At 40.6% G+C, this 26008-nt stretch overlaps 2 protein-coding genes across 4 annotated transcripts in view; one reads left to right on the top strand and one right to left on the bottom strand.

Annotated features, from left to right (window-relative positions):
* Positions 1-23911, top strand: part of LOC146606850 (protein NLRC3-like) — a 57884-nt gene extending 33973 nt beyond the window's left edge. The window contains exons 6-7 of the mRNA XM_085349286.1: positions 23169-23215; positions 23364-23911. Coding sequence (XP_085205412.1) covers positions 23169-23215; positions 23364-23911 — 595 coding nt within the window. The remainder of the gene's footprint in view (positions 1-23168; positions 23216-23363) is intronic.
* Positions 1-26008, bottom strand: part of LOC146606847 (protein NLRC3-like) — a 1106670-nt gene that overhangs the window by 828796 nt on the left and 251866 nt on the right. The window lies entirely within an intron of this gene.

Here is a 26008-nt window from a genome sequence, read left to right as displayed (position 1 = left end):
TTGGGCTGACTCAGCATGTAACAGAGGCCACACATAATAGAGGACACACTCTTGACCTACTGATCTCCAAGGGCCTGAGCATTTCAGAGGTTACTGTGTCTGATGTGGGCCTGTCTGATCATTACTGTGTTTTCTTTGAAAGTAAAATCTCAGCCCACACAAATATATCAACAGCAGTGATCACAAAACGGTGTATAACTGAAGACAGTAGTGAGATATTTAACCAGGTCTTCCCATTAACATCTGACCTGTCCAGATGTTCAGTCAGTGAGCTCATCAATAGCTTCAATGCTAAAATGTTAAATGTAATGGACACTATTGCTCCCATTAAGGTGAAGGTTATCTCTGGAAGGAAAAAGTCTCCATGGAGAAACTCCACGCTGGTGAAAAATGAAAAAAGAGAGTGTAGGAAAGCTGAGCGCAGATGGAGAAAAACAAACCTCCAGGTTCACTATGACATCTATAAAGTCAAACTTCACAATTATAATTTACAACTGAGTGCAAGGAGGTCCTACTTCTCTGACATCATCACCAAAAACAGTCATAACGCTCGGGTCTTATTTTCTACAGTTGACAGGCTAACAAACCCTCCTGTGTCAGTGGCAGCTGAACTTCATTCGACCATGGCCTGCAATGACTTTGCCAAATTCTTCACAGAAAAAATCCAAAAAATTAGACAAGCAATTGGTACATCAACAGCAGATCCAGGATATGTACTGTGTCCACCAAAAAACTGTTTAAACACCATGAAACAGTTTCAACCTATTAACAGCAAAGACCTGGAGGACATCTTAGGTCAACTGAACTCCTCCTCCTGCTGTTTAGATCTCCTGCCAACAAGTTTTTTCAAAAAGGTCTCAAAAACTTTGGAGTCAGACAGAACCACAGCACTGAATCCGCTCTAACCAAAGTGTTTAATGACACATGTCTGAATACAGACAGTGGAAAAATGTCAGTCTTAGTTTTGCTGGATCTCAGTGCAGCATTGGATACAGCTGACCACAACATATTACTCAAACGACTGGAGAACTGGACAGGTCTTTCAGGAACTGTACTAAACTGGTTCAAAACATACTTAGAAAACAGGAAATACTTTGTATCAATAGGTAACTTCACATCTGAGCAGACAAGTATCACGTGTGGAGTTCCCCAAGGTTCCATCTTGGGACCCCTTCTGTTTAACATTTACATGCTCCCACTGGCACAGATTATAAAGAACAACAAAATAAACTATCACAGCTATGCAGATGACACAGAAATATATATCACAATGTCACCAGGAGACCGAGGCCCTGTACAGGCTCTTGGTAAATGCACTGAGAAAATTACTGACTGGTTGTGCCACAATTTTCTCCAGCTAAACAAAAACAAAACTGAGGTAATAGTCTTTGGCGCCAAAGAAAAACGATTACAGGTCACCAGAGAACTTCAATCTATACACCTAAAAACCACAAACCAGGCAACAAATTTGGGTGTAGTGATGAATGCAGATTTGTCAGCTTACTATCACCTCAAGAATATTTCAAGGATAAAAGATCTCATGTCTCAACAGGACCTGGAAAAACTAGTCCATGCATTCACCTTTAGTAGGCTTGATTACTGTAACAGCATCTTTACAGGTCTACCTAAACTTTGGTCCTCACTAAGACCAAAACAGTGGACCACATCAGTCCAGCTCTGAGGTCTTTACACTGGCTGCCGATCTATCAGAGGATATACTTTAAAGTTCTGATGCTACTCTATAAAGCTCTGAATGGTTTAGGACCAAAATACATCAGTGACCTCACTGATGTATTTTGGTCCTAAACCTGACCCAGTATGAACCTTCCAGATCCCTCAGGTCATCTGGATCTGGTTATTTATCAGTTCCCAGAGTCAGAACCAGACACGGAGAAGCTGCATTCAGCTTTTACGCTCAATATATCTGGAACAAACTCCCAGAAAGCCTCAGATCAGCTGAAACACTCAGTTTATTTAAATCCAGGTTGAAAACTCACCTGTTTTCAGCTGCATTCGAATAAAGCACCAAATCCACACTTTTAAGCTTAAATTTCAAAATGTACTCTTTTTTTCTTCTTTTTTCATTTTAAATCATGGTTTTTATTTTTATTTTTTTTTTGTTTCTTTAATGTCTCTGTAAAGCATTTTGAATCACCTTGCTGTTGAATTGTGCTACATGAATAAACTTGCCTTGCCTTGCCTGTCCTAGGTCACGGTTTCCTTCCACATATAGCTTTGCAAAAATTGCAACAAAAACATAATATTCCAGAAACAGGTTTTGCCGATCCGATCAGCTGTTCGAAACATTTCCTAGGTTGGAATAGTATGTCCGCCATTACCTGGCCGAAACAGGAAGTGACGTCATTTTCACAGAAAATGTAGGTTTTTTTTATCTTGAGGGCCTTATAAGCATATACTGTTTTTTTTTTTTTTTTTTTTTATTGAACTTTTAATTGAAAAGCAGGAAAACAGCAGTCACCAGCATATACATACACAGGACAAAGTAGTGCTGGGCGATATGACGATATATATCGTGTGGACGATAGAAAAGTGTCTATCGTGCCATTTGTCTTCTATCGTTTATATCGTACTAAGTCAAATTTTATAAATTATTACATAAAATCTATAATTAACCCTTTACAACCGGTCGGAGCAGGCACACTTCGTTTTGCATAACTATTTTTAAATCCCTGTAGAACTGGAACCACGTAAGGTAGTGCAATATTTTTTTTTTTTGCATGTGAAACCGGAGGAGTTGTACTTACATCTTATGCCATCAGCTTGTCCTAGGTCACGATTTCCTTCCACATATAACTTTGCAAAAATTGCATAAGAAGCACTTGCAGCAACAAAAACATAATATTCCAAACTTACAGCAAAAAAAAACATAATATTCCAGAAACACGCTCTGCCGATGTTCATAACATTTCCTACGTTGGCATATACGTCAGCGCGAACTATCGCATGTCCGCCATTACCTGCCCGAAACCGGAAGTGACGTTATTTTCACGAAAGGGCCTTATAAGCCTATGTTGGTGTTTTTAAAAGACATGTTTGACTTTATGCTTTTCTGTATCGTTTCTGGGATGCTTAGAACTCAAATTACACTGTTTGAAATAGTTTATTTTGATGCATTATAATATTTATTTTCATTTTTCCTGTAGTATATAAGAATGAGTGTATCTCAAAAATAAAACTATGAACACACTCAAAATAAATTTCTCGTGGTTGGAAACTTTTGTATTTACAGTTTTGAGGGATACACCTCTTAAATTTTTTTTAACTAAAAATGTATGTTAAACAACCAAAACAAAAACGATTTTCAATTTTTTTTTGTAGTTTATTGCTCTACAAGTTCTTGCAATTTATGTAGTTACTATGGACATAATGCATACATATTATTAAAATTTGGGCTCTAACGGTTGTATTGATACAGTGGGGCAAAAAAGTATTTAGTCAGCCACCGATTGTGCAAGTTCCCCCACCTAAAATGATGACAGAGGTCAGTAATTTGCACCAGAGGTACACTTCAACTGTGAGAGACAGAATGTGAAAAAAAATCCATGAATTCACATGGTAGGATTTGTAAAGAATTTATCCGTAAATTAGGGTGGAAAATAAGTATTTGGTCAATAACAAAAATACAACTCAATACCTTGTAACATAACCTTTTTTATATGGAAACTTGAAATGCTCCCACAAGTGTATTTATTTATTTATTTATTTATTGTCATTGTCAAGAACACGGGCGGACTTGATTCTACGGTAAATCTCAAAGGGTTAAATAGCCTGTGGCAAATATATTAGTGTGTTGTCTTCTCACTATACATGCTCTTAACTTTACTCCAAAAAAATAAAGTATAAAAAAAAAAAGATATTTTTTGCAAAGTATCACTGTCTCGTGGTTTGCGAGCTGGTGCTGCTGTATGTGCACCCGGATCTGTGACATACTTTATGGTAACTCAAAGCAAAGACTGCACCCTCGGCACTTGCTGTTTAAAGACTGCGTACTTTCTACACTCAACAAAAATATAAACGCAACACCTTTGTTACTGCTCCCATTCCCCATGGGATGGACGTAGAGACCTAAAATTCATTCCAGATACACAATATAACCATCCCTCCCAAACAGTGGTCACAAATCAGTCCAAATGTGTGGTAGTGGGCACATCTGCCATATTGCGATAATCCATCCCACCTCACAGGTGTGCCACATCAGGATGCTGATCTGACATCATGAGTAGTGCACAGGTGTACCTCAGACTGCCCACAACAAAAGGCCACCCTGGAATGTGCAGTTTTTTGCGCTATTGGGGGTCTGGGGACCCAGAACCGGTCAGTATCTGGTGTGATTTGCCTCATGCAGTGCAACACATCGTCGCATGGAGTCTATCAGATTGTCAATTGTGGCCTGTGGAATGTTGGTCCACTCCACTTCAATGGCTGTGCGAGGTTGTTGGATATTCGTGGGAACTGGTACACGCTGTCGTATACGCCGGTCAAGCACATCCCGAACATGCTCAATGGGTGACATGTCCGGTGAGTATGCTGGCCATGCAAGAACTGGGACATTCTCAGCTGCCATCTGCCCTGAACAATGTGAACCATGATTCATCCGTGAAGCGCACACCTCTCCAACGTGCCAGACGCCATCGAATGTGAGCATTTGCCCACACAAGTCTGTTACGGCAACGAGCTGGAGTCAGGTCAAGACCCCGCTGAGGACGACGGGCATGCAGTTGAGAGATGGTTTCTGACAGTTTGTGCAGAAATTGTTTGGTTGTGCAAACCAATTGTTCCAGCAGCTGTCTGGGTGGCTGGTCTCAGACGATCTTGGAGGTGAACCTGCTGGATGTGGAGGTCCTGGGCTGGTGTGGTTACACGAGGTCTGCGGTTGTGAGGCCGGTTGGATGTGCTGCCATATTCTCTGAAACGCCTGTGGAGACGGCTTATGGATGAGAAATGAACATTCAATGCACGGGCGACAGATCTGGTTTACATTCCTGCTGTCAGCATACCAATTGCACGCTCCCTCATTGCATGTGGCATCTGTGGCATTTTGCTGTGAGACAAAACTGCACATTCCAGGGTGGCCTTTTGTTGTGGGCAGTCTGAGGTACACCTGTGCACTTCCCACTTTTGGTGATATTCCTCCCTCGAATATTTGTAATTACCCTTTTGGTGGCAAAAACTGTTAGTGTGGTCAAGTGGGTGCTGTAAAAACAAAAGCTCAGGACAGAACAGTTATCAGTCATGTGCTTCATGAAAAATTTGCATATACTGAATATCATATTGATCCTCTGAGTGTAATGGTACATTTTAATTTGAATTCATCAAAGCTAAACACAATAATTTTTCTTTCTTTAATTTGCTCTTGTTCTTGTGCAGCACCACCCCTCAGCACATGCCCCTGTTGGTTCTATTCTACTTTAAAATTGCTGACTATTTCAAGAAAGAACCTAAATGACGGGGACCAGTGTTTATCATTACATATCTCCATTTTGAATTTGACAAATCAATCATTCCCCTTTTATTCATAGGTATTGTTAAAGTTTTGGCTTTTTCCTCTATAACAGTTAATTGGCTCTTTACAGTGGCCTGCTATGGTTAATAATAACATGTTCAGTCATGAGTGAAATCAAAGCTTTTCTTCACTTTAGCATTTAACATTCCCAACAATATAATGTGATACCTTAATTAAAACACAGCTAATAAAACACAATTTTCTTAATGCAAACATCAGTGACTCAACATTAGCAACCAAAGGGTTCAGTCTGCAGCTCACACTCATGTGAAGCTACAGCCTCCCCCTTTAGTCTCTGTCATCCTTCTGCTCCTGCACAAACAAAGCAAGACAAAACCTCCACCCTTCTTCTACAGGCTGGGTGAATTGTTGTGGACATTCACTAATCCTAAAGTCGGCACCGTTTTTCTCTCAGTATCAAGTCAGTTAAACTTTTAGTCGTCAGTCCGTCACAGTCCAGTCACATGCATACATCCACACACATTCATACCAGATATTGCTGATAATGGAGTCTCACGCGCAACCTATTCGAGCCTCCATCACCAGCAAGATGACGTCATCATTTTAAAGGAAAACAGCTCCTTGTTTTTGGACTGGATTGACTCGCTGCAATCCTTTTAGGCTCAGGACTTCTCATGTGATCAATGTCCCATATAAGTGAATTTCTCCCAAGCCCATTATAATCATGGAGAAAAACACTTTGCCACTGTTTCCAGTAAGAATATTTTATAGCGCTTTAAAGTTCAACCTCTCAGGTCTGGATTAAAGAGCTGATTTGTTAAATCGGGAACTCACAAAATACCAAAATATCACCACCGGTGGATCACACCTCTCAGATGTTCTTATCTCAGTGCACTGTAACAAAAGCACAAACAAACGTAACCAATAAAATACTAATAAAGTAACAAATACTGGGGCCCATTGCAAACATGTCCAAGCATAAAACCATCTTTCTCTCTCTTAGAGAAAGAAAACAATCCAAACCTCACTGATAAAATCAACCTAGTGTCAAGCAAAACCCAAAACTCAACCAAAACTTCACCAGAAAGTTTTTCTCCCTCCCGGGACAATATTGTGCAGGAATACAGGCACCGTAACTCCTTCTTGCACTTTTTTTTTTCACTCTGGAAACCAGAATACCTAGAGAGAAACCACTGCAAACTAGCCAGACTCTTTTTTTTTTTTTCAGTGTGTTCCTCCTTCAATTAAATCTCAATCACAACAGTGTGGCGCTCCGAAATAAGACTCACACCGTTAATTCATCATTTTCACTCTGTGCCACTGCTCCTTATCAGGCCGTGTGAAGCACAGCAAACAGTTCAGTCGAGGCCTTGAGCCACAAACAGACATCACGCACAGACGTTGTTTTCATAACCAAACTGCTTTAGACCCTGTCCCCTAAATCTACACAAATGCCCTCTAGGTGACATGAAACGCATTTAACCAATAAACAATCAATGGCTTCTTGTTGTTGGAACAGATGCTGTGTTTGGATGTTGGTGTGCAGCATTTTGCGTGTCAGCATAAGCATTTGTTAGTAAAGCATTCTTCATTGCACAAGCGTGTGCATGTGTGTGTGTGTGTATCACTTCTCAGTGAACTGAATCAGCATTTCGATTTGTGCACGTGTGTGTGTCATTTCTCACTCAATCAACGAGTGCACATGTGTTCATATGTGTGTTTCTCTTCATTCTGAGTCAGTGTATGTAGATGTGTGTGTTTGTGTTCATCACTTTCCTGTTCTGGTGTTCTGGGTAAACCACGGCCTGAAGCGTGCCCTGGGGTCCTGCCCTCCTCCTTTTCAGTCCGTTTGCATCCGTTGGTGCTGCTGCTCAAAGTTCTGTCCATACTGGTTCTGGCCCCAATTGAGGCAGTGCTTTTCTCCAGTATCCTGCATCTTCTCCTTGTCCAGCTCCTCCTTAACTTGACCATCCCGTTTGGCGACCTCCTGCTCCAGCAAGCTCCGGCCTGATTCCAAGTCCTGTGTCTGGGACTCCAAGCCTGATGGGTTCGATTATCAGCCAGCTCCTCCTGAGCCATGCTCAGTTCCTGCTCTGATGCCTTGAGCTCTTACTGAGGGCAGAAACCTCAGAGTCTTTTCCGTACACGTCAGATTGAAATCCATTGATGTTTCCCTTGCTTTGCTCCACGGCCTTCTACAGCTCTGCTGTTCGGCTCTTCTCAGAGGTCAGCTCCTGGCCGAGCCCCGACACCTGTGCCTTCAGCTTATTTTCTTCTGGTGCTTTTGTCCATTCTGAGGTGCCTCCTGACCCTCAGTTATTCCTCCTGTCTCTGGCACGCCCTTTTTGCTGCCCGATCATCCGTGTTGGTCCGTCACTGTCCTGCACAGTTTTAATGCAGAGTTGTTAAGGTCAGCATTGTTTTGCTCGGCCTCACTTTTCATCTGGGCTTAATGGGCGTCTCGTCACTGCTCTGTCGGCTCAAGCTGTCTGGAAATCTCCCCCGTGTAGTGAAACGGGCCTTGGGTTTAACGCTCTCCGTCTCCGCTGCATGAGATCGTTTTCCTGCAGCAGTGTTGACATTTTCAGGTTGTTGTTGTGGGTCCAGCTGCTGTAGCATTTGGTCAGGGTCACATCAAAGGTGGTAGAGGGGAGAGCAGAAGTTCAGGTCAGCCTCGGCTTTCCAGGCCGACAAAGCAGCCTGTAACCAAGCATAAAGAGAAAAAACAAAAACAAAACAAAAACAGACGAACAGGAAAATGATGTTATTTTGGCTGTGTTATTCAGACAGGGGAGAAACACCGGGACCAGGCCCTGTGTCAGCCTTCTCTCCCCCTTTTTTTTGTTTTTTCTCACCATATAATCAACTCATAACCCACCAAGTTGACAGGACAACACAGGTACATGTTAAAATTCTTAAGATCATGCTTAAAAGCCCAAAAAAGAAATTTTCTTTCATTCAGTAATCACTTGTATTAATCAATCAGCAGAAAACATGTCACAATTTGAATCTTTTTACCACTAAATTTGTCGTGTCTTCACTGGTTGATCAGACCAGTGTCTTTTCTTTTTTTTTTAAGTTAAGTTGTTGTCCTGCAACCCAGAAAGTTTATTTGTTAGTAGTGGAAAAACTTTATCATTTAACAACAGGTGTATGATAAGTTTCGCTGCTTTAACCTTGCTCTAATTTTGAGCCAAAGCTCGGCCTGTCTGTCGTCCCAATTCTGTTAATCTATCCTTTTGCCGCTGTACTCAGGTTTCCAGGTTGAGAGAAATCCACCTGTATTAACACACTAAAACATCCACTTACTATTTCTTTTCTGAAAACATCCATTTGCTTCATCTGCCTAGATTTTACTCTCTCTCTTGGTGCATACTTCACACAGTCAGGCAGTTGCCTTTTATGGGCATGCAGAGTTCCTGTCACACCCACACAGCTACTCACACCATGCAGCTGCAAAGCCGTCTTCACGTACTCTATCCACACTCTCTTATTTTATATTATTTAATAAACATACACACAGATAGACATTTGCGTGCTAATTTGTCACGAAGTATTTCACGGCTACCTCTAGAACCAATCTAAACACAGTTCCTTTCGGCGAACTCAACCTATTTCACGTGCTACTTCTAACCTGTTTTGCGCATTCTTCTAAACCTTTCCGGCAGTTTAAGACCAAACAGTGTTTTCTCACCCTCAGTCATCTTTTGCTGGTTGTCAGGTCATCTTGGCTGATTCCCAGCGCCGTGGAACTAAAGCACCGGCCTGGACCAGAATTTCACGTCCCAGGTCTTTCACCTCTACCTGGAGAGGGCTGTCGACAGACTTCGGTGCTGGCTTCCCACGACGTCAGGATACAGCAGTCAGACCTCATTGTAGTCATAGAAACGTGTCTGTTGTTTCCATCCCTAAGCTCGAAGGACCAATTTAAATGACAGGGGATTTCTTTAAATCACCCCGCAATTCTTTAGCTGAGACACTTGAGTTAGAAAACACAAACACTGCATGTCTTTACTCGCGAGGACAAGTGACAGAGCGCTCCTACACGTAAGAGACACTCACGGACTTGTGCTCTGTCACCGTCTGCGTTCTTTATTTATACAAGAGAAATGAATACATTCGTTCAGTGACATGAGCATCTGCGTAAGTGATTGTGTGTGTGTGTGTGTGTGTGTGTGTGTGTGTGTGTGTGTGTGTGTGTGTGTGTGTGTGTGTGTGTGTGTGTGTGAGGTCAGAACTGCTTGTTCAACTTCTTACTATCGCTGTGGAAAGATTCAGATACAAATATCAGAACACGTTTCATAAAGAACAATCAGTTCTGAGAAATGAAAAGAACAATCAGTTCTAAACGAGGAAAAGGTCATCGTGCAGTATTCTATCATCAATAAACTTATATCACTAAAAGCTTATACTGACTACTCAGTACAATTTTCCATTGACAGATGCTAAGGCTTTCAAAGGTCGACAACACAACTCATCCCAAGCTTCAGCATCTATAGCGCCTACATCTGATTCCCATTGGCCCTCGATTTTGTTAAAGTTATCCATTCTAAGATCAGAGAGAATGTTATAAATCTTTTTAGTGATACATTTTAGTTGGGTAGTTTTTACCATGAGTGATTCTATAGGAGAAAGACCGAACCCTCCATTCAAATCCTTCAATTTAGAAGTAATATAGTGCTTTACCTGAAAGTACTTCAAAAAATCCTTATTGGTCAGACCAAACTTGCTGTTCAGTTGATTAAAAGTAAGAAGAGAGTTCTCATGAACAAGATCACCCACTATATTAATCCCTTTTTGAGACCAGTCCGCAAAACCAGCCTGAAGACCAGGTAAGAAGTCAGGGTTTTTATGAATAGGAGTAAGAAGGGAGAAACAATTATAATATCCTTCCAGGCGCCTGACTTTGCGCCAAATAACGAGCATATTCTTTAACACCATATTATCTTGTGTTAGAACTGTGGCTTTACCTGAGGAAATATATAGCAGGTTCTGCAACGGAATGCCCTTTAAAGAAGCGGACTCAGCACTGAGGTAAATGGAATCCAGATCGTCCATAAACCATTCTGTAAGAAATTTAAACTGTGCAGCCAAGAGGTATTGTGGGAAGGAGGGAGGGGCAAGACCGCCTTTCTGAACAGGCAAACACAGAAAACTGTATCTCAGCCTAGGTCTTTTCTTACGCCATATAAAAGAAATAATTGAACCATTTAATTTTGACAAAACCTTTTTGGACAGAGCAAGCGGTAACATCTGGAATAAATACAAGAGGCGAGGGAGGATATTCATCTTGACCAGATGAATGTGACCTAAGAGAGACAGAGCGGGGCTGCACCACCTATTCAAATCGCGATTGATGGTCTGAATTAAAGGGGTGTCGTTCAGACTATCCATTTCTTTTAGATTCTGTTAAATCTTCACTCATAAATAAGTGAAACCAGAGGGAGACCAACGAAAAGGCTGAGAAATGTTAGGATCAACCTCATTTATAACAGAGAGGGGCATAGCCTCACTTTTAGAAAAATTTATCTTGTAGCCTGAGAAGGAGCCTCATTGGGAAATTAATGAAATTAATCTAGGAATTGAGTGAGCAGGAGAATTTAGAAAAATTAAAACGTCATCTGCATAAAGTGAAATCTTATGTTGAGAAATGTTCAAACAGAGTCCTTCAATAGCAGCATCCTTCCTAATGGCTGTGGCAAGGGGTTCCATAGCCAGGGCGAATAACAAAGGGCCCAGCGGACAGCCCTGCCGACTGCCACGTTCAATACTGAAATTGTCCGACCTATAACCATTGGTAATCACTGCCGAAAGAGGGGAAGTATAAAGGATCTGGATCCATTTAACAAAGTTGTCACCTAAACCAAATTCTTGAAGTGTGAAAAGAAGATACGGCCATTCCAGACGGTCAAAGGCCTTTTCAGCATCAAGTGAGATGCTTGACCCGGACCCGTCCGGACCCGGGGCTTTGTTATTTGGAAGCATCTGAATAACTTTCAAAATTTCACTTTGTGTTATAGGTTTACATAAATCATCCCTTTGGATTTCAGTAACTTTAGGTAAATGTAATCCTAAGAAAAAGTGGTGCATACCTTGTTTGTATGTTGATTTAAACTGGGAGGTATATAACTGCATATAAAAAGTTTTAAAAGTATCATTAATAATTAAATTGTCATATTTAGGTAAACCAGATGAGTCTCTAACACATGGGATATTACAACCAGCACCCTCATTATGAAGAAGATTGCTAATAAACCTAACCGCTATCTGGCCAAACTCATATAAACTCTGCCTCATGAAGAAAATAGATTTTTCAGCTTTTCTTGTCAGTAGAGCCTCCAAAGCTGTTTTAACCACCTGAATTTCATTCCTTAATTGCTCTGAAGGTGATTCATTATGTTTAGCTTGCAGTTCATGCAATTCCAGTTCTAATATACTGGTGTTGTTAAAAGTCATATTTGGCTTTATGCTTTTCTCTATAGTTTCTGGGATGCTTGGAACTCAAATTGCACTGCTGAAAATAGATTATTTTGATGCACATGGTGGTTTTTTTGCAAATTTGCAAGTTTTTCCTGAAGTATATGAAAATTTGGTGTATCTCAAAAATGAAACTATGAAGACACTCAAAATAAATTTCCTGTGGTTGGAAACTATTTTGTGCAATTTTTTTGCATTTACAGTTTTGAGGAATAAACCTCTTGAATTTCTCTAACTAGAAATATATTTTAAAAAACCCCCAAAAAAGACAAAAACGATTAAGTCGAATTGTTAAATGTTGTCATTGTGTTTCTTAAATTTCTACAGTCTTAGTTCAACCAGCATGATCAAAGACATTCCTTTGTCTCTGATCACCTCTCCAGCCAATTTGGTTTTGGGGAGAAGCTGATCAGATCCCATGTGAAGGTTCTGTTTGATGCTTGGTAAGCTTCCTGCCCTTTTATGGCTTCACCTGTGTTGTGCATGGTGAACCAATACAGGAATTGAACCATATATTGGGTGTGGGGGAGATTACCCTCTTTTGACCAAGGATGTTGTTAGAAACAGTTGTGATCAGGAAGACACACACACACACAGTGCCTTGTCTTTTAGAACCTTTGGGGGGTTTTACGGTGTGTGGTGCTTGTGTTGTGTATTGTAACAGTTTTCAATAAATAGCTACAAGGAGAGCTGCTCTTTTAAGGAGTTGGTTTGGAGACAGGTGAGGAGCGTGAGCTCCAAGAGCCGGTTCTGACCAAGCCTTTCCTTGCTACCGAGTTAAAGACTGGTTGAAGATGTTCTGTCTTGTGTTGTGTTCTTCACGAGAATAAGTCTCTAAACTAGCGGGGCCTGTGGAAACACAGACTCAACAACGATTTTCCAATTTTTTGTAGTTTATTGCACTTTTTGCAATTCATGTTGTTTCTATAGACTTAATGCATACATATTACTAAAATCTGGGCGATAACGATTGTATTGATGTATAGCAACTTGAAATGCTCCCCACAATGGCACTACAGCATGTAGAAATATTAAGATGGGCTCTGGGTAGGTCTTTAAGGGTTAAAGGCCGGAAATCCCACCTGTTGTGAATGTTTTAATGCAGTACAGTTGTTATTATTATCATTTGGCACATCCTGTTTATTACAGTTAAAATAAATAACATTCATACATGAAATAAAATTGTCTTGTGTAAACTGTATATGATGTTAAATAGGCCTATGCTACTGCATTTTAATGTTGGTCACAAGGGTGGTACTTTAAGAGTCATGATTAAGAACCACTGGGATAGACAACATCCACTTCAAGTCAATATAGCTGTGAATCTAGGCAATAAGACCACTAACGATAAAAATAATGTATTTTTTATATTTTCCAAATTTATTTGTCAACCAACTCCTTCACCTCATTTGATAATGCCTGTAGTCCTTCCATGCACTGTTAACTGACTTATCTGGAGCTGTATCTATAGAGTGATATTTAAGGATTGTCATTTGTACTTAGGAACATATAATCATTTATGCTTAGAGATATATAATTGTTTGTATATTGATAGAATGTCTCATTCTTAGTAGGTCTGCTAAGAATCTGTGTATCATAAAAAGGGAAGTACGTTCACTCCCTATGGTGTTCTGGCATATCTCATACACATCTTAAGTTCATGGGGAGGTCGCATCTTGTCTTGTGAAATAAGGTGTGACAAAACACATCTGTATCTGTTCAAGTATAAGAGCCTTTTGTTTAGGTGAAATGCTGGACTCCCAGTAGACTCCTGGCACCAACTATCTGGGGAGTCGTTCACAGGGTCACATTTTGACCTACACATGCACACACACACACACACACACACACACACACACACACGTACACACAGACAGGTATACTCTGTTCGCACACATGCCTATAGGGCTTTGGAGTTGACGTCACGCCGCAATGCATTGTGGGAGCGCGGCACCATTTTCGGGGTCTACGAATCAAATCAAACGCACTGTGTTGGAACGACGATTACAAGATGCTTAAAAGCAGCTCAAACGAGAATGGACTGTATAGAGACCGATTGCGTCCAGAGGCGAAGCGGCGGTACTTGCAGAAAATAGCGTGCATTGGAAATGTGGACCCATATGAAATACGGCCGTGGAGTAGAAACCCTGAAGACCAACCGCTATTGACGTAGCCTGACATATTTCATACCTTATCTGTGGAGTCAGCGCGTACAAGTCGTCATTCAAACAAAGGTAAGTCAGCTCGAGTACTACGTGTGAAATGCGTTTGATTTCCCTGCAAACATTCACATTACTGCAGCATAAATTCATTCATGAGGGGAAATTACAGTGAGAACGTGTGGAGGCTGTTAGGTGGATAACATAATGAGTTCAGTGCACTGATGTGACACTGTCCTGAAGGATTTGGTTATTCTGTATGGTTAAAGAAATTGCACTATTCATATTTATTATAAATAATCCTAATTATACATCTTGCTTCCATATTTGTATCCTGTGTCACTAAAAATACTTTTTATTTTAGTTTTATACATTGATTAATGACCTGCAGAATCTCCTTATCATATTAAGTGATTCATAATTGTCACTTTATGCTTTCTCCATCTCTAAAGTGATGACATCCTTGCATTACATACTTTAGGTTCATTTTCTGCAGGCAGGTTTCTGACAGAGAACAGACAGATTTAGACTATAACCTGCAGCGCTCTATAGATGGATACATAAAGAAATGCATAATTACATGTATGTGCTAACTTTCTAGACACTTTGTTACATTTATGATAAAGTAGATAAAACACATTTGTGTTGGCCTTGGCTCATAGTTCTTGTCTTTAAATGAACTTTGTCTGTGTGTGTTTCAGGTGCTGCTCTCTCAAAGACTGAATGAACCAGCATTGCAGCCATGGGTCATTGTGAGCATCACAGGGAAGGTTGAAGTCGCCCACTGCAGCTGTATGGCCGGAGTCGCAGAGACCTGCACCCACGTCGCTGCTCTTCTGTCTAAAGTAGACGGAACAGTGTTGATCTGTGGCACAAGGACTGTTACAGATGAACCTGCATACTGGGTTTTGCTGGGTAATATTACCAAGATACAGCCAGAGGTTGGCCATAAGATAGACGACTTCTCTTCAGCTGCCCAAAAAAAGGCTCTTGATCAAAACATACACAGACCATCTGTAGTGACAGGTAAAAGGAGCCGTCCCCAAAACAGAAAAATCCCACCTGCTACTGTGGAGGAGTTGTCACTGCTATAATGCCATAATGTTTTATCTAGGGGTCTAGATGTATGCCTGTAGTGCACTGCTGTGTAAATAATTTGCATTTACTGAATATGTACTGACTGAGTCCCGCTGTTCAAAACTTGAATAAAGAAACAAAATAATTTTGCCTTTTTTTTTTTTTTTTATTAAAACCACTTTATAGAACATCACATCAGTAACAGTGTAAAATCCATGTCATTTACAGTTTACAAATGACAAAATGTTTACACCAAATCATGAGTGTTTACATGATATCACCCACTACTAACATTACTTTATTTACTGTATCTTTTGAAAAAATAACAGCACAATACTTAAGAACATTTAACAGGAGCAGGTTTCATTCTTCTCTGGTTTTATTATCACACTGTTCACCAAACGCAGCAAACCTTCACCATCTAATTTGCTACGACCTCAGAGCGCATAGAAAATAAAACTAATAGGCTATAAAGAGTGATATGAACATATTTAGAACTTACCGGAATGAAAATGTCTGGAGCACCAACAGATATTTGGAGATGGAAGAGAACTGCACGTCAGCTCGTCTCACAGCTGCTCTCCAGGCTAGACGCCTTCGTTTGCTAACATCGATACACAAGCCGCTCATGTTGCTTCCAGGTTGGGAAAGAATGAAAAGATAAACCATTTTCAACCTTATTCTCTTGCCGGTCGTGCGATCGAACATTGCAGCCGACCACACAGCAAATACGAACCGTGGCTGTTGTGTGTGCTCCCTTTTCACTTGCGCTAGACCCCCAAAATGGCGGATCGGGCCAAAATCCTTTCCACGCCCACCCCCGTGACATCACGCTCCAAAGCCCTATTTAAGGTGTCACATGTTAATGAAACCATGCATATTCATGTCCCACAATAAAAGGAGCACTATGGGGAGTCCGCCGAGAGTCTGACGGAGTTCAAATGAGCGGAACAACGCTTGACCTCAGTCAGCCTCCCTCGCACGAGATCACACAAAGAGTTCCATCTGGTGTCTTGTGTTTTGTTGTTGCAGTAGGTTGTCTCATTTGTTCTCGCAGAAGGTTTGTGCTTAGATAAACCTAACACTATCACTGCCTGGCCAAAAAAGTCACCACCTGAATTTATCTAAGCTAATAGGTAGGAGCTTACTATTTGTACTGCCACTGCTGGGGTACAGTAGCTCCACCACCCCACTAGGAGGAGGAAGCGGATTTGTGTACTCAATTTTCTCTAGTAAATATAGGAAAAGTTCATGTCTGGCTAAGTTGATTTTAGCACACAAAATATTAGCTCTGAAGTTGGCTGTACTGGAGCATGAGAAATATATGCTTGTAAGTACGATTATATTCTGTGTTCATGTTAAGCATGTGATGTAAAATGGGTTGTTGACTGTCATATTTGAAGCCGGCATGTTAGCTGCACTGCCGATGCTAATTGTGTTAGCATGTCAATAGGAAATTCCATTATGTGTTAGCATCAAGCTAGCGGGATTTGGAGTTAACATGTTTTCATTTATTTTTCTTTGTTATTCCAGCTGTAATTCGAGTTGCTAAGTCTTCAGTAATTGTAATGTGAGAAATATATTATGTTCCAAATGTATGTTTTAATATGCTTTTTTTATGTTTGTAGTTTTACAGTGCCTTCATTAGGGAGACAAATAAACCCTGCAATGAGAACTGGAAGCCTTTGCCTCCCCTTTTGAAGAACTGGTTATCTATCTGCCAAACTGGGTATCAACGTACAGGGAGGGCAGAATACTATTGGACAAATACTGCATGGGCGATTATCTTTCAGGTGGCAACAAGTTATTTAACCTCAACTGGTGCAATTAGTTGCTTCTGATTCCATAAACAACTATGTCAAAAGACACATCTCGTTGTCGTGGAAAAGATGTTAGTGTGTTTGAGAACAGTCAAATCATTGGGATCTGTGTTTCCACATCCCCGCTAGTTTAGAGACTTTTTCATCATGAAGAAAACAAGGCATAACAGACCATCTTCAACCTCGCTAACGAGGGAAGTTTTGGTCAAGAACCAGCTCTTGAAGTTCACATTCCTAACCTGTCTCATGCCCAAAATCCTTCAAAGAGCAGCTGTCCCTGTAGCTATATATTGACATGACAGTTACAGTACACATCACAGCACAAGCACCTCCCTCCGTAAACCCCTAATGGTTCTAAGACAAGGCACTGTGTTTGTATGTGTAAGCACCTGTATGCATGTGCAAGAACGTGTGTGTTTGTGTGTGTTGTGGGGGTGCGTTTGTGTGACCTCCTGCTGACCAAAAGGGTCACAAAAACAGGAAGCTTACAACACAAGAAACAGATCTGTCAGATAGAATGTATCTACAATAAAACCTCCCCCAGCACGGGGCTGGAGAAGTGGTCAGGATCAAAGGAATGGCTTTGATCCTACAGATTGAACTAAGACTGTACAAATTTAAGAAACACAATGACACATTCAACTATTTGACTTAACGGCATGCATGAAGCAGAGGAAACATCTAAGGAGATTGCAGAAACTAGTAAAATTGGGTTAAGAACTTACAAATTATTAAAACGTGGAAGGATAGTGGTAACACATCTCTGAGGAAGAAATGTGGCCGGGAAAAAAATCCTCAGTGATGGTGTGATTTAAAACATTTGGTGAAATAAAATTGAAGAAAAAGAACAATAGAACTCAGGGCTATGTTTAATAGTGAAAGTAAGAGGTCATGTTGTCTGATGAGTCCAGATTTACCCAGTTCCAGAGTTATAGGTGCATTAGGGTAAGAAGAGAGGCAGATGAAGTAATGCACCCATCATGCCTAGTGCCTATTGTACAAGCCTGTGGGGGCAGTGCTTTGATCTGGGGTTGCTGCAGGTGGTCAGGTGTAAGTTCAGCAGCAGTATGTGCTCCAAGAATTATGTCACCTGACTATACTGAATGACCAGGTTATTCCATCAATGGGTTTTTTCTTCTCTGATGGCATGGGCATATTCCGAGATTACAATGCCAGGATTTATCAGGCATTAAATGTGAAAAAAGTGGTTCTGAGAGCATGAGACGTCATTTTCACATATGGATTGGCCACCACAGAGTCCAGACCTTAACCCCATTGAGAATCCTTGGGATGTGCTGAAGAAGGCAGCAGTCAGACTCTACCATCATCAATGCAAGTTCTTAGTGACACTTGTCCAGTGTGACACATCCAACACTGGATGGAAATAAATCTTGTGATGTTGCAGATGCTTATCAAACCAATGCCAAACAAAGGTAAAGGCGGTCCAACGACATTGTTGGGGGAAAGCTCTGCAAAAACCCAGGAGAAATAAAGACACAATGAGACAAAGTTACTTTCTTTATCAAACGTGTACACGGGTGAATTGCGAAGGACAACTCACACCATGAACAGAGGCTTGGCACTTTTTATAGGCACAAATCACAGAGACAGTAGTGAGAACAGGATAAGAAAATAATAAACAGATAAAATAAACAACTCCATATGTGGTGCTAGTCTCGTCAGCAGAGAGCTGGGAGAGAGCTGTGAGAGATAAAACAATCTAAAACAATATGTCCCAAAACAATATGTCTTTGCTGGGAAAGTCTAAAAGGATAATTCTAAACTAATCTAACCATAGACAAAGGGCAGACAAAGGGCATCTTTGTACATTTAAAAGAAGGTAAAGAAACATAGAATCATTTTTCCTGTAACAGACATATTAGAGTGTGTTACCTTTTGGTGGCGACTTTTTTTTTTGGCCAGGCATGGTATTTTTTTCCTGCACACTTAGAGTGAGGTCACCCATGATTTTATTTTACACGTACAATCTTAATAAAGGGCTGTTCTATTTTATCCTGTTCTAATGTCACTGACAAAAGGTATTTGATTACAGTACTGCACTACTTTGAAATGCATTATACCCAACACTAATTAGTATTATTATTTAAAGATGGAACAAAACTACTTTTTTATGTCCTGTCTGTAACAACTGAAAATAAATTTGGATATCTCCGTTACCGATATAATCCAATATAGTATATTTTGTAATCAATGAAACAGTTTTTTATAAATATCTTGCTGCATTTTATATAAGTTCATAATCAAGTTTTAAAAAATAAAACACAAAAACTATTCTGTTATACCTGTATGCAAAAAATACACTGCACCCAGAATATTTTATAATTCAGCAACACTGATCAATCTAACAAACGAACCACCCCCCGCCCTCATGATGCTTAATCTTCATAATCAACTTAAATTAATGCACGTGTAAAAATAAATACACAGAAATCAATTATTTTTCTACAATAATTAAATAGATTCAAAATCTTTCATCAACAGCTCAACTGCAGCGTCTGCGGTACAAGAGTCCAGCCAAGTCTCTGTGATGATCATAACACAGAAATCCAAACAGCGTGAGGTGATCCGCAGTCTTAGCTCATCCATCTTGTTATTTAGTGACTGTGAGTTGGTGAGGAAGAGACTCGGAATAGCCGGTCCGCGTGGGTGTGGAGATTAGAGAAATTATTTTACTGCTATGGTTCATTATCATCATCATTACCATTGCATTAATAATACAGTTTACAGTATTGATATTGTATTGGCACCCAATTAGCCTTTATCACAGGTGCAGTTATAACCACTTTAAACTGTTGAGTTAAATCAATAATCTTAAATGCTTTTGAATGCTTGTTATAATCTTAAATGTGTATGTGCTGATTCTGATAAAAGAAAGGCCCAACTCTGAGTACACTCTGTGCCAAAGTAGACGGGAAGCGCAGGCTTTTGCAGAGCGTGGCGTGCTTGTGAAAGTGAAAGTTACTTTGAGGAGCTGTTTGAATGATGCTATTTGAATAACCAGGTTATTCATTATTGTCTTTTATACTTTTATATTCTTTGATTAAGCTTTTAGTGGAGGTTCTTGATTAATTTATTATTTACATTTATTCAACATATTACAGATATAGTTTCAGTTAGGTTATTATGCACATGAGAATTGGCCTCTCTTCTCATAAGACAAAGTTCGTGTGAGGTTGAGAGACACACACATACACACACACACACCTGCACACACAGAAGGTAGGCTTATGTTCTAGGTGAGAGTTCAGATATATTTTCTTGCAACTGCACTTTTGTGCGTGCAGAATTGCTAGTCTGTTGTAGAGCAAGGCCCGAGGTTTTGGAGAAGCGAGAGTCAGAAGATGGACAGGAAGCACCTGCCGTGGAGACGGAGACAATGTTCTTTTCAAACTGTGTTAAAAGTCATGGGCGGAGATCTACAGCTGATGTTTTCCAGCGTACATCTCTCCACGCTGCGTCTGTTCATTAAAATCAATTGTTGGACCAAGCTCTTCTGGACCATGGTTGTTTTTACTCTCCTCCTCAATATTTGAACCCTTAACATGGGTTAGCATGTAGCCTAGCCCTCAGCCCCGCTCTCTTCCCTCTCTTCTGTTTTCTGTGCCTACGGCACTTCAGCGGTGGTATGGTGATATTAGAGTCAGTGACCCTCCGGATCTCAGGGGGAATCAAGTCCCAGTCATTGTCAGCCAAGGTTTTTGTGGTTCAGTTTTGCTGTACTGCATATGTGCTCCTGCATATCGGAGAAAAAGTGAAACAAAAATACACAAAATAAAAAGAAAACCGCTAAGTTGAGGAGAGCGCCGGGCCACTGCGACTGCTCGTTCCGCCATCTTGGAACACACAGGTCAAGAACATAACATCTCTTTGTTCACCAAATTTATTTTGGTTTACTTCACAAATCTAAATATTACCTTCCCCAAGCTATTATCGTTCCTGGAGACTTTTAGCTCAATATCAGGAGAGTAACTTAATATATCAAAGACTCAAATTGTAACTTTTATTATAAGCCGAACCAGGAAATTAAGTCTAAAGCTAATGACTTGGACTTGGAGTTAATATCCCTAAAGATCTCTCATGTACCATGCAAATTTTAAACATTTGTGCCATAAAATAAATGAGGATATTAAAAGATGGAATTTAATACCTATCCTAAATTTTGAGTCACTTATTGACACAGTCAAAATGAACGTTTTGCCTAGGATGCTTTATTTGTTCCAAACACTCCCAGCTGAAATAACTGATAAACAATTTCAGGAGTGGGACAAATTAATTTCCAGGTTTATATGGCAGGGAAAAAGACCACGAATGAAGTACCAAACTATGCAGCTGGTTAAGGATAACGTGGGGTTGGTGTTTTGAGCTTAACTTTGGACTATTGTGTGTTAGTGTAATGTGGAATACCAAGCAAGATGGACAGAAATAGAAATTGCTGCCTCAAGAGAGTTTCCAATCCAGGCTAGTTTAGGGGACATGACACTTATTAAAAAACAATTTGATCAAGGAAACCAATTTGCCTTTAAAACTTTGGTTTACCAAGAATGATTGGAATGAAGAGGCTAGGATCTTAAGATGGTGCGCTTATGATCTTGATATTTTACCTAATACGTTAGATGCAAGATACTGAGCAGGACAAGGCTTAATGGTATACTGTTTGTTTTATGATAAGGGAACTCTTAGGAACATCCAGTAAATAAAATATCAATATCAGTTGACCAATATCGATTTTTTTCAGGTTTCTCCAAATCCGGCATCATCTACATAACTTTATACCCAAGAGAACAGATCTCCTCGATCTTCCTGTTCTGAATATATTTGTTAGGGCATACCATGCAGGTCCTGGTCTCAAAGTGATTTCAAGACTGTACAAGGGTTTACAGGAGGTTAAGAATTTGAATAAAATTTCATTGAATGGGAAAGGGAAACAAATATGATAATCTCAAATGACACTTGGTATCAGCAATGTGCTTTTCTCTAGCTCTAACATATGGAGATGTCTTGGCTGGCAGAGTCTTTGTAGATTTTTTATGACACCTTCTCAAAGTAAAAATTACTCCAAGTCCTCCAGCTGCTGGAGGAGTTTGGCCCAAGGAGTAAAGCACCTCCACTCGTTTTGGTCTTGTCCATTGGTAAACACTTTTTGGGTCTTGATTTACTCTGAATTAGAGATTATTTTCAGTAGGCAACTTCCCTTTAACTGGGTTGAACTTTTGTTTGGATGTTTATACTCAGTAAATGTGGACAAAGAGCCCAAGCTGTTATATTTTGAGTTTGGCTGCCCAAAAGACTATCACTAAGAAATGGTTAAGTGTAATAATTCCATCATTAAATTGGCATGAGGTCTATGAGATGTTTAAGATGGAAAAATTACGTTCTTTAATAGAATTCAGTATCTGCTAACCCATTCGGCTCCTGGAATTTGTTTTTTGTCTCGACCACACTTCCTGGACCTAGTTCTCATCTGCTAGTAAAACCTATCAATTCCATTCACCTGCCTGCCTCCCTGCACTCCAAGCTCGTGTTCACCTAGACCTTGGACTTCACCCGTCCCCTCTTGCTTCCCTGCATCTGTAACCAATGTCCCCAGTTGGTCATAGTTTTCCCCCGGCCTAGTTTCCACCCTCTCAGTCTCAATGATAGCATTGCTTTCTAGAGTTGCTGAAGTGTTCCGTTTCAGGCCTTAGTTTTTGAAGTAGCATGCCTTAACGCTACTGCATCACTCCAAAGTGCCTTAGTTTTCCATCTAGAATAAAGTCATAGTTTCAATTTAGATTTCGTATTTGACCTTGTGGGAAAATAAACTTCTTTGTTCACTCACTAACTTGCCTCCGGTTTTGGAATCTGCACTTTTATCCTTAATATTTCTCTCGGGCCACTGGGCCGTGACAGAATATAAAGATAATGATGGTCACAGTTTGAATCAGTGATATATTATTCAATATAATGGTGTACTGACAGATGCAGGAACAGTTCAAATCATCAGCAGTTTGATCCACCTATGGATTGAAGTGTATTTGTGAAAATGTTGGACTGTTCCTTTATCAGTGTGTAACAGTGTGTGTGTGAGAGCCATGTAATGTCCATGTGTGCATGCTAACTGTGCTGCTCTGACCCCCCTCCTCCTTTCAGGGTGGAGCCTGCTGGAGTCCGATGGTTGAGACCAGGTCTGAGGAAGTGTAAGTGTGTTTTTAATGGGATTCATGAAAACAAAGCAGCACACATTCAACCATCTTCATCATGTCAGGAGTCATCATCAAAGTGTCAATCAATGAACAGATGATGGATCAATAACTGCAGCTGGATTGTGTTTGTTCTCTCCATCAGATTCCTGTCAACTCACAATCGACACAAACACGGTACACAGAGAACTCAAACTGTCTGACAACAACAGGAAGGTGACACGTGTGAAGGAGGTTCAGTTATATCCTGATCATCCAGACAGATTTGATGGTATATTGTGTCCTCAACTGCTGTGTAGAAATGGTTTGACTGGTCGCTGTTACTGGGAGGTCGAGTGGAGAGGAGAGGTTTATATATCAGTGAGTTACAGAAGAATCAGAAGGAAAGGAGGCAGCGATGACTGTGTGTTTGGATTTAATGATCAGTCCTGGAGTCTGAGCTGCACTGATGATAGTCCTGATTATGTCAGGCACAATAAGAGAGTAACATCTATCTCCTCCTCTTCCTCCTCCTCCTCCTCCTCTTCTGTCTCTAACAGAGCAGCAGTGTATGTGGACTGTCCTGCTGGCACTGTGTCCTTCTACAGAGTCTCCTCTGACACTCTGATCCACCTCCACACCTTCAACACCACATTCACTGAAACTCTTTATCCTGGGTTTAGAGTGTGTCCTGGTGCCTCAGTGTGTCTGTGATGAGTTGAGTGTAAAGAGTGTCTCCTGTTAGAGCAGGGATCTCAAACTCAAATGAGTTGTCGGCCACTACTGGTACCGTCATCACATTGGAAGGCCACTTTAATGTTCAAGTAGTACAAAAAAAAAAAAAAAAAAAACTCCTAATATTTCCTAATTTGTAGTGTTTTGCTTGTTTGTTTGTTTTTTATTTCTAATATTGTATATCAAGACAAAACTTCAAACGTGAACACATTTTTTTCTCACTCTTAACTAGCTGGAGTCTTTCATTAAACTACCAAATAACCACATTGGTACTGTCACGATTCGAGTTTTGAGGAGGAGACAAACGACTGCATGGTCTCTCAGTAGATGTCAAAATAGTGATTTTTATTATACATATGTACATATGGGGAAGATGAGCATCACAAGCCTTTACGAGCTGATCTCCCCCGAACAGTCTCTTCACTAGGTTTTTATTGCAATGATGACGTCAAGTCACATGATAAGTATCAGTCAGTTCTCACTTCTATGTCCTTCTATGGCTAAGAACAACAACATTTTCCAGATGTTTCCACTCCTGTTTTCTGGGAACTTAACCAATAGTGTGTTCATGAGTGTGTATTTTGTGAGTGTATGTCCAAGCCAACAAAAGTTCACCGTGTCCCCATATGACTTTACTGCGGCCTGACTGGACCCCCAGCTAAACTGGTGCTTTTACTAACTGATAGAGTATTGTATCTAGACTTCTGTTCAGTTGAGGTGGTTCGGGCATCTGACAAGGATGCCCCCTGGGCGCCTCCTGGGCGAGGTGTTCCAGGCATGTCCCACCGGGAGGAGGCCCCGGGGCAGACCCAGGACACGCTGGAGAGATTATATCTCTCGGCTGGCCTGGGAACGCCTTGGTATTCCCCCGGACAAGCTGGAGGAGGTGGCTGGGGAGAGGGAGGTCTGGGCCTCTTTGCTTAGGCTGCTGCCCCCGCGACCCGGCCTCGGATAAAGCGGATGAAGATGGATGGATGGATGGATGGACTTCTGTTAAAGCAGATTTACTAAATGATAAATGATACATGCTAATATGGATAATAAACTGATGCAGACTAATGAATTAATGATGAAATAATAACAGTGCTTTTTGAATGATATATAGTGACAGTAAAATAAGATGTTTTCCTCGATAACTCCCCCTCTTGGGCTGGCTTGCCAGCACAACTTCAACCAACACGTTACAGCACTTATCAACCCCAACATCCTCGTTAGTTTCCAATTTTCCCCACAGTTTCATGATCCCTGTTCTCAGGCTCTTTTACTTTTACTTTAAACTTCGTGATAAGAGTATCAAGTTATGAGTATAAAATATGCAATTAACGTACAAAACTATTACGATTCCTTTAAACTATCAATTACTTCAGACTAGAGCCCTAGCCTATTAGGAGCCTGGAATGAATTAATCAAATGCTGCTTGGCGCGACGCTCCTCTTCATTCTTCACCTCAACCAGGTGGACTACTGGTGAGGAGGTGCACAGGGGAGAGGATTATTCTGCCTCTATGTTCCCCCTGTGTTGGGTGGAGCTTATCCCGAGTAAGCTCTCTCCCGGGGCCACCTCCTCCTGGGCCTTCCTGGTCGCCTCACACATGTTGACTCCCTACTGAGACCTGTACAAGAACATTATACATTCTCTCTAAAACAATCTCCTATCAACCCGTCATCTTGTGTAAAAACATCAGTCAGCAGTTACATGTTAAGCTCCTTTAACTCCCAATTCACCTAAAAATCAAATCTGTTAAATCAAACAGCTTATTTACAACCCCCTGTAAATCATAAGAGTAATAAAAGATTCAGCACAACAGACAAGTATCATGTTCAGGATTTCTCCGATCATTAAATCACTATTATTGCCGCAATTTGTTTTATTCACACTTACTCCACTTGTTTATCACTAAGAGCCCCCTAATGGCCAGTTAGTGAGCTCTACGTCAAACTGTCCCCAAATTTGTTATTTGTTATTATTACTTGTTTTCATGTCACCTGTCTGTTTTCTACTGCACCCTCCTCACGCATTCTTAACAAAAGCAAAGCAAACATTAGCAGCACATTGACCGCGGTCAGCCATTTACCT

Source organism: Diplotaxodon limnothrissa, unplaced genomic scaffold (assembly GCF_057381915.1).
Source record: "Diplotaxodon limnothrissa isolate DT_005_m unplaced genomic scaffold, D_limnothrissa_male_GT1.1 unmapped_scaffold_4, whole genome shotgun sequence".
Lineage (NCBI taxonomy): Eukaryota > Metazoa > Chordata > Actinopteri > Cichliformes > Cichlidae > Diplotaxodon > Diplotaxodon limnothrissa.
Note: the sequence above shows the minus strand (reverse complement) of the source record. Positions and strands in the feature narration are given on the sequence as shown.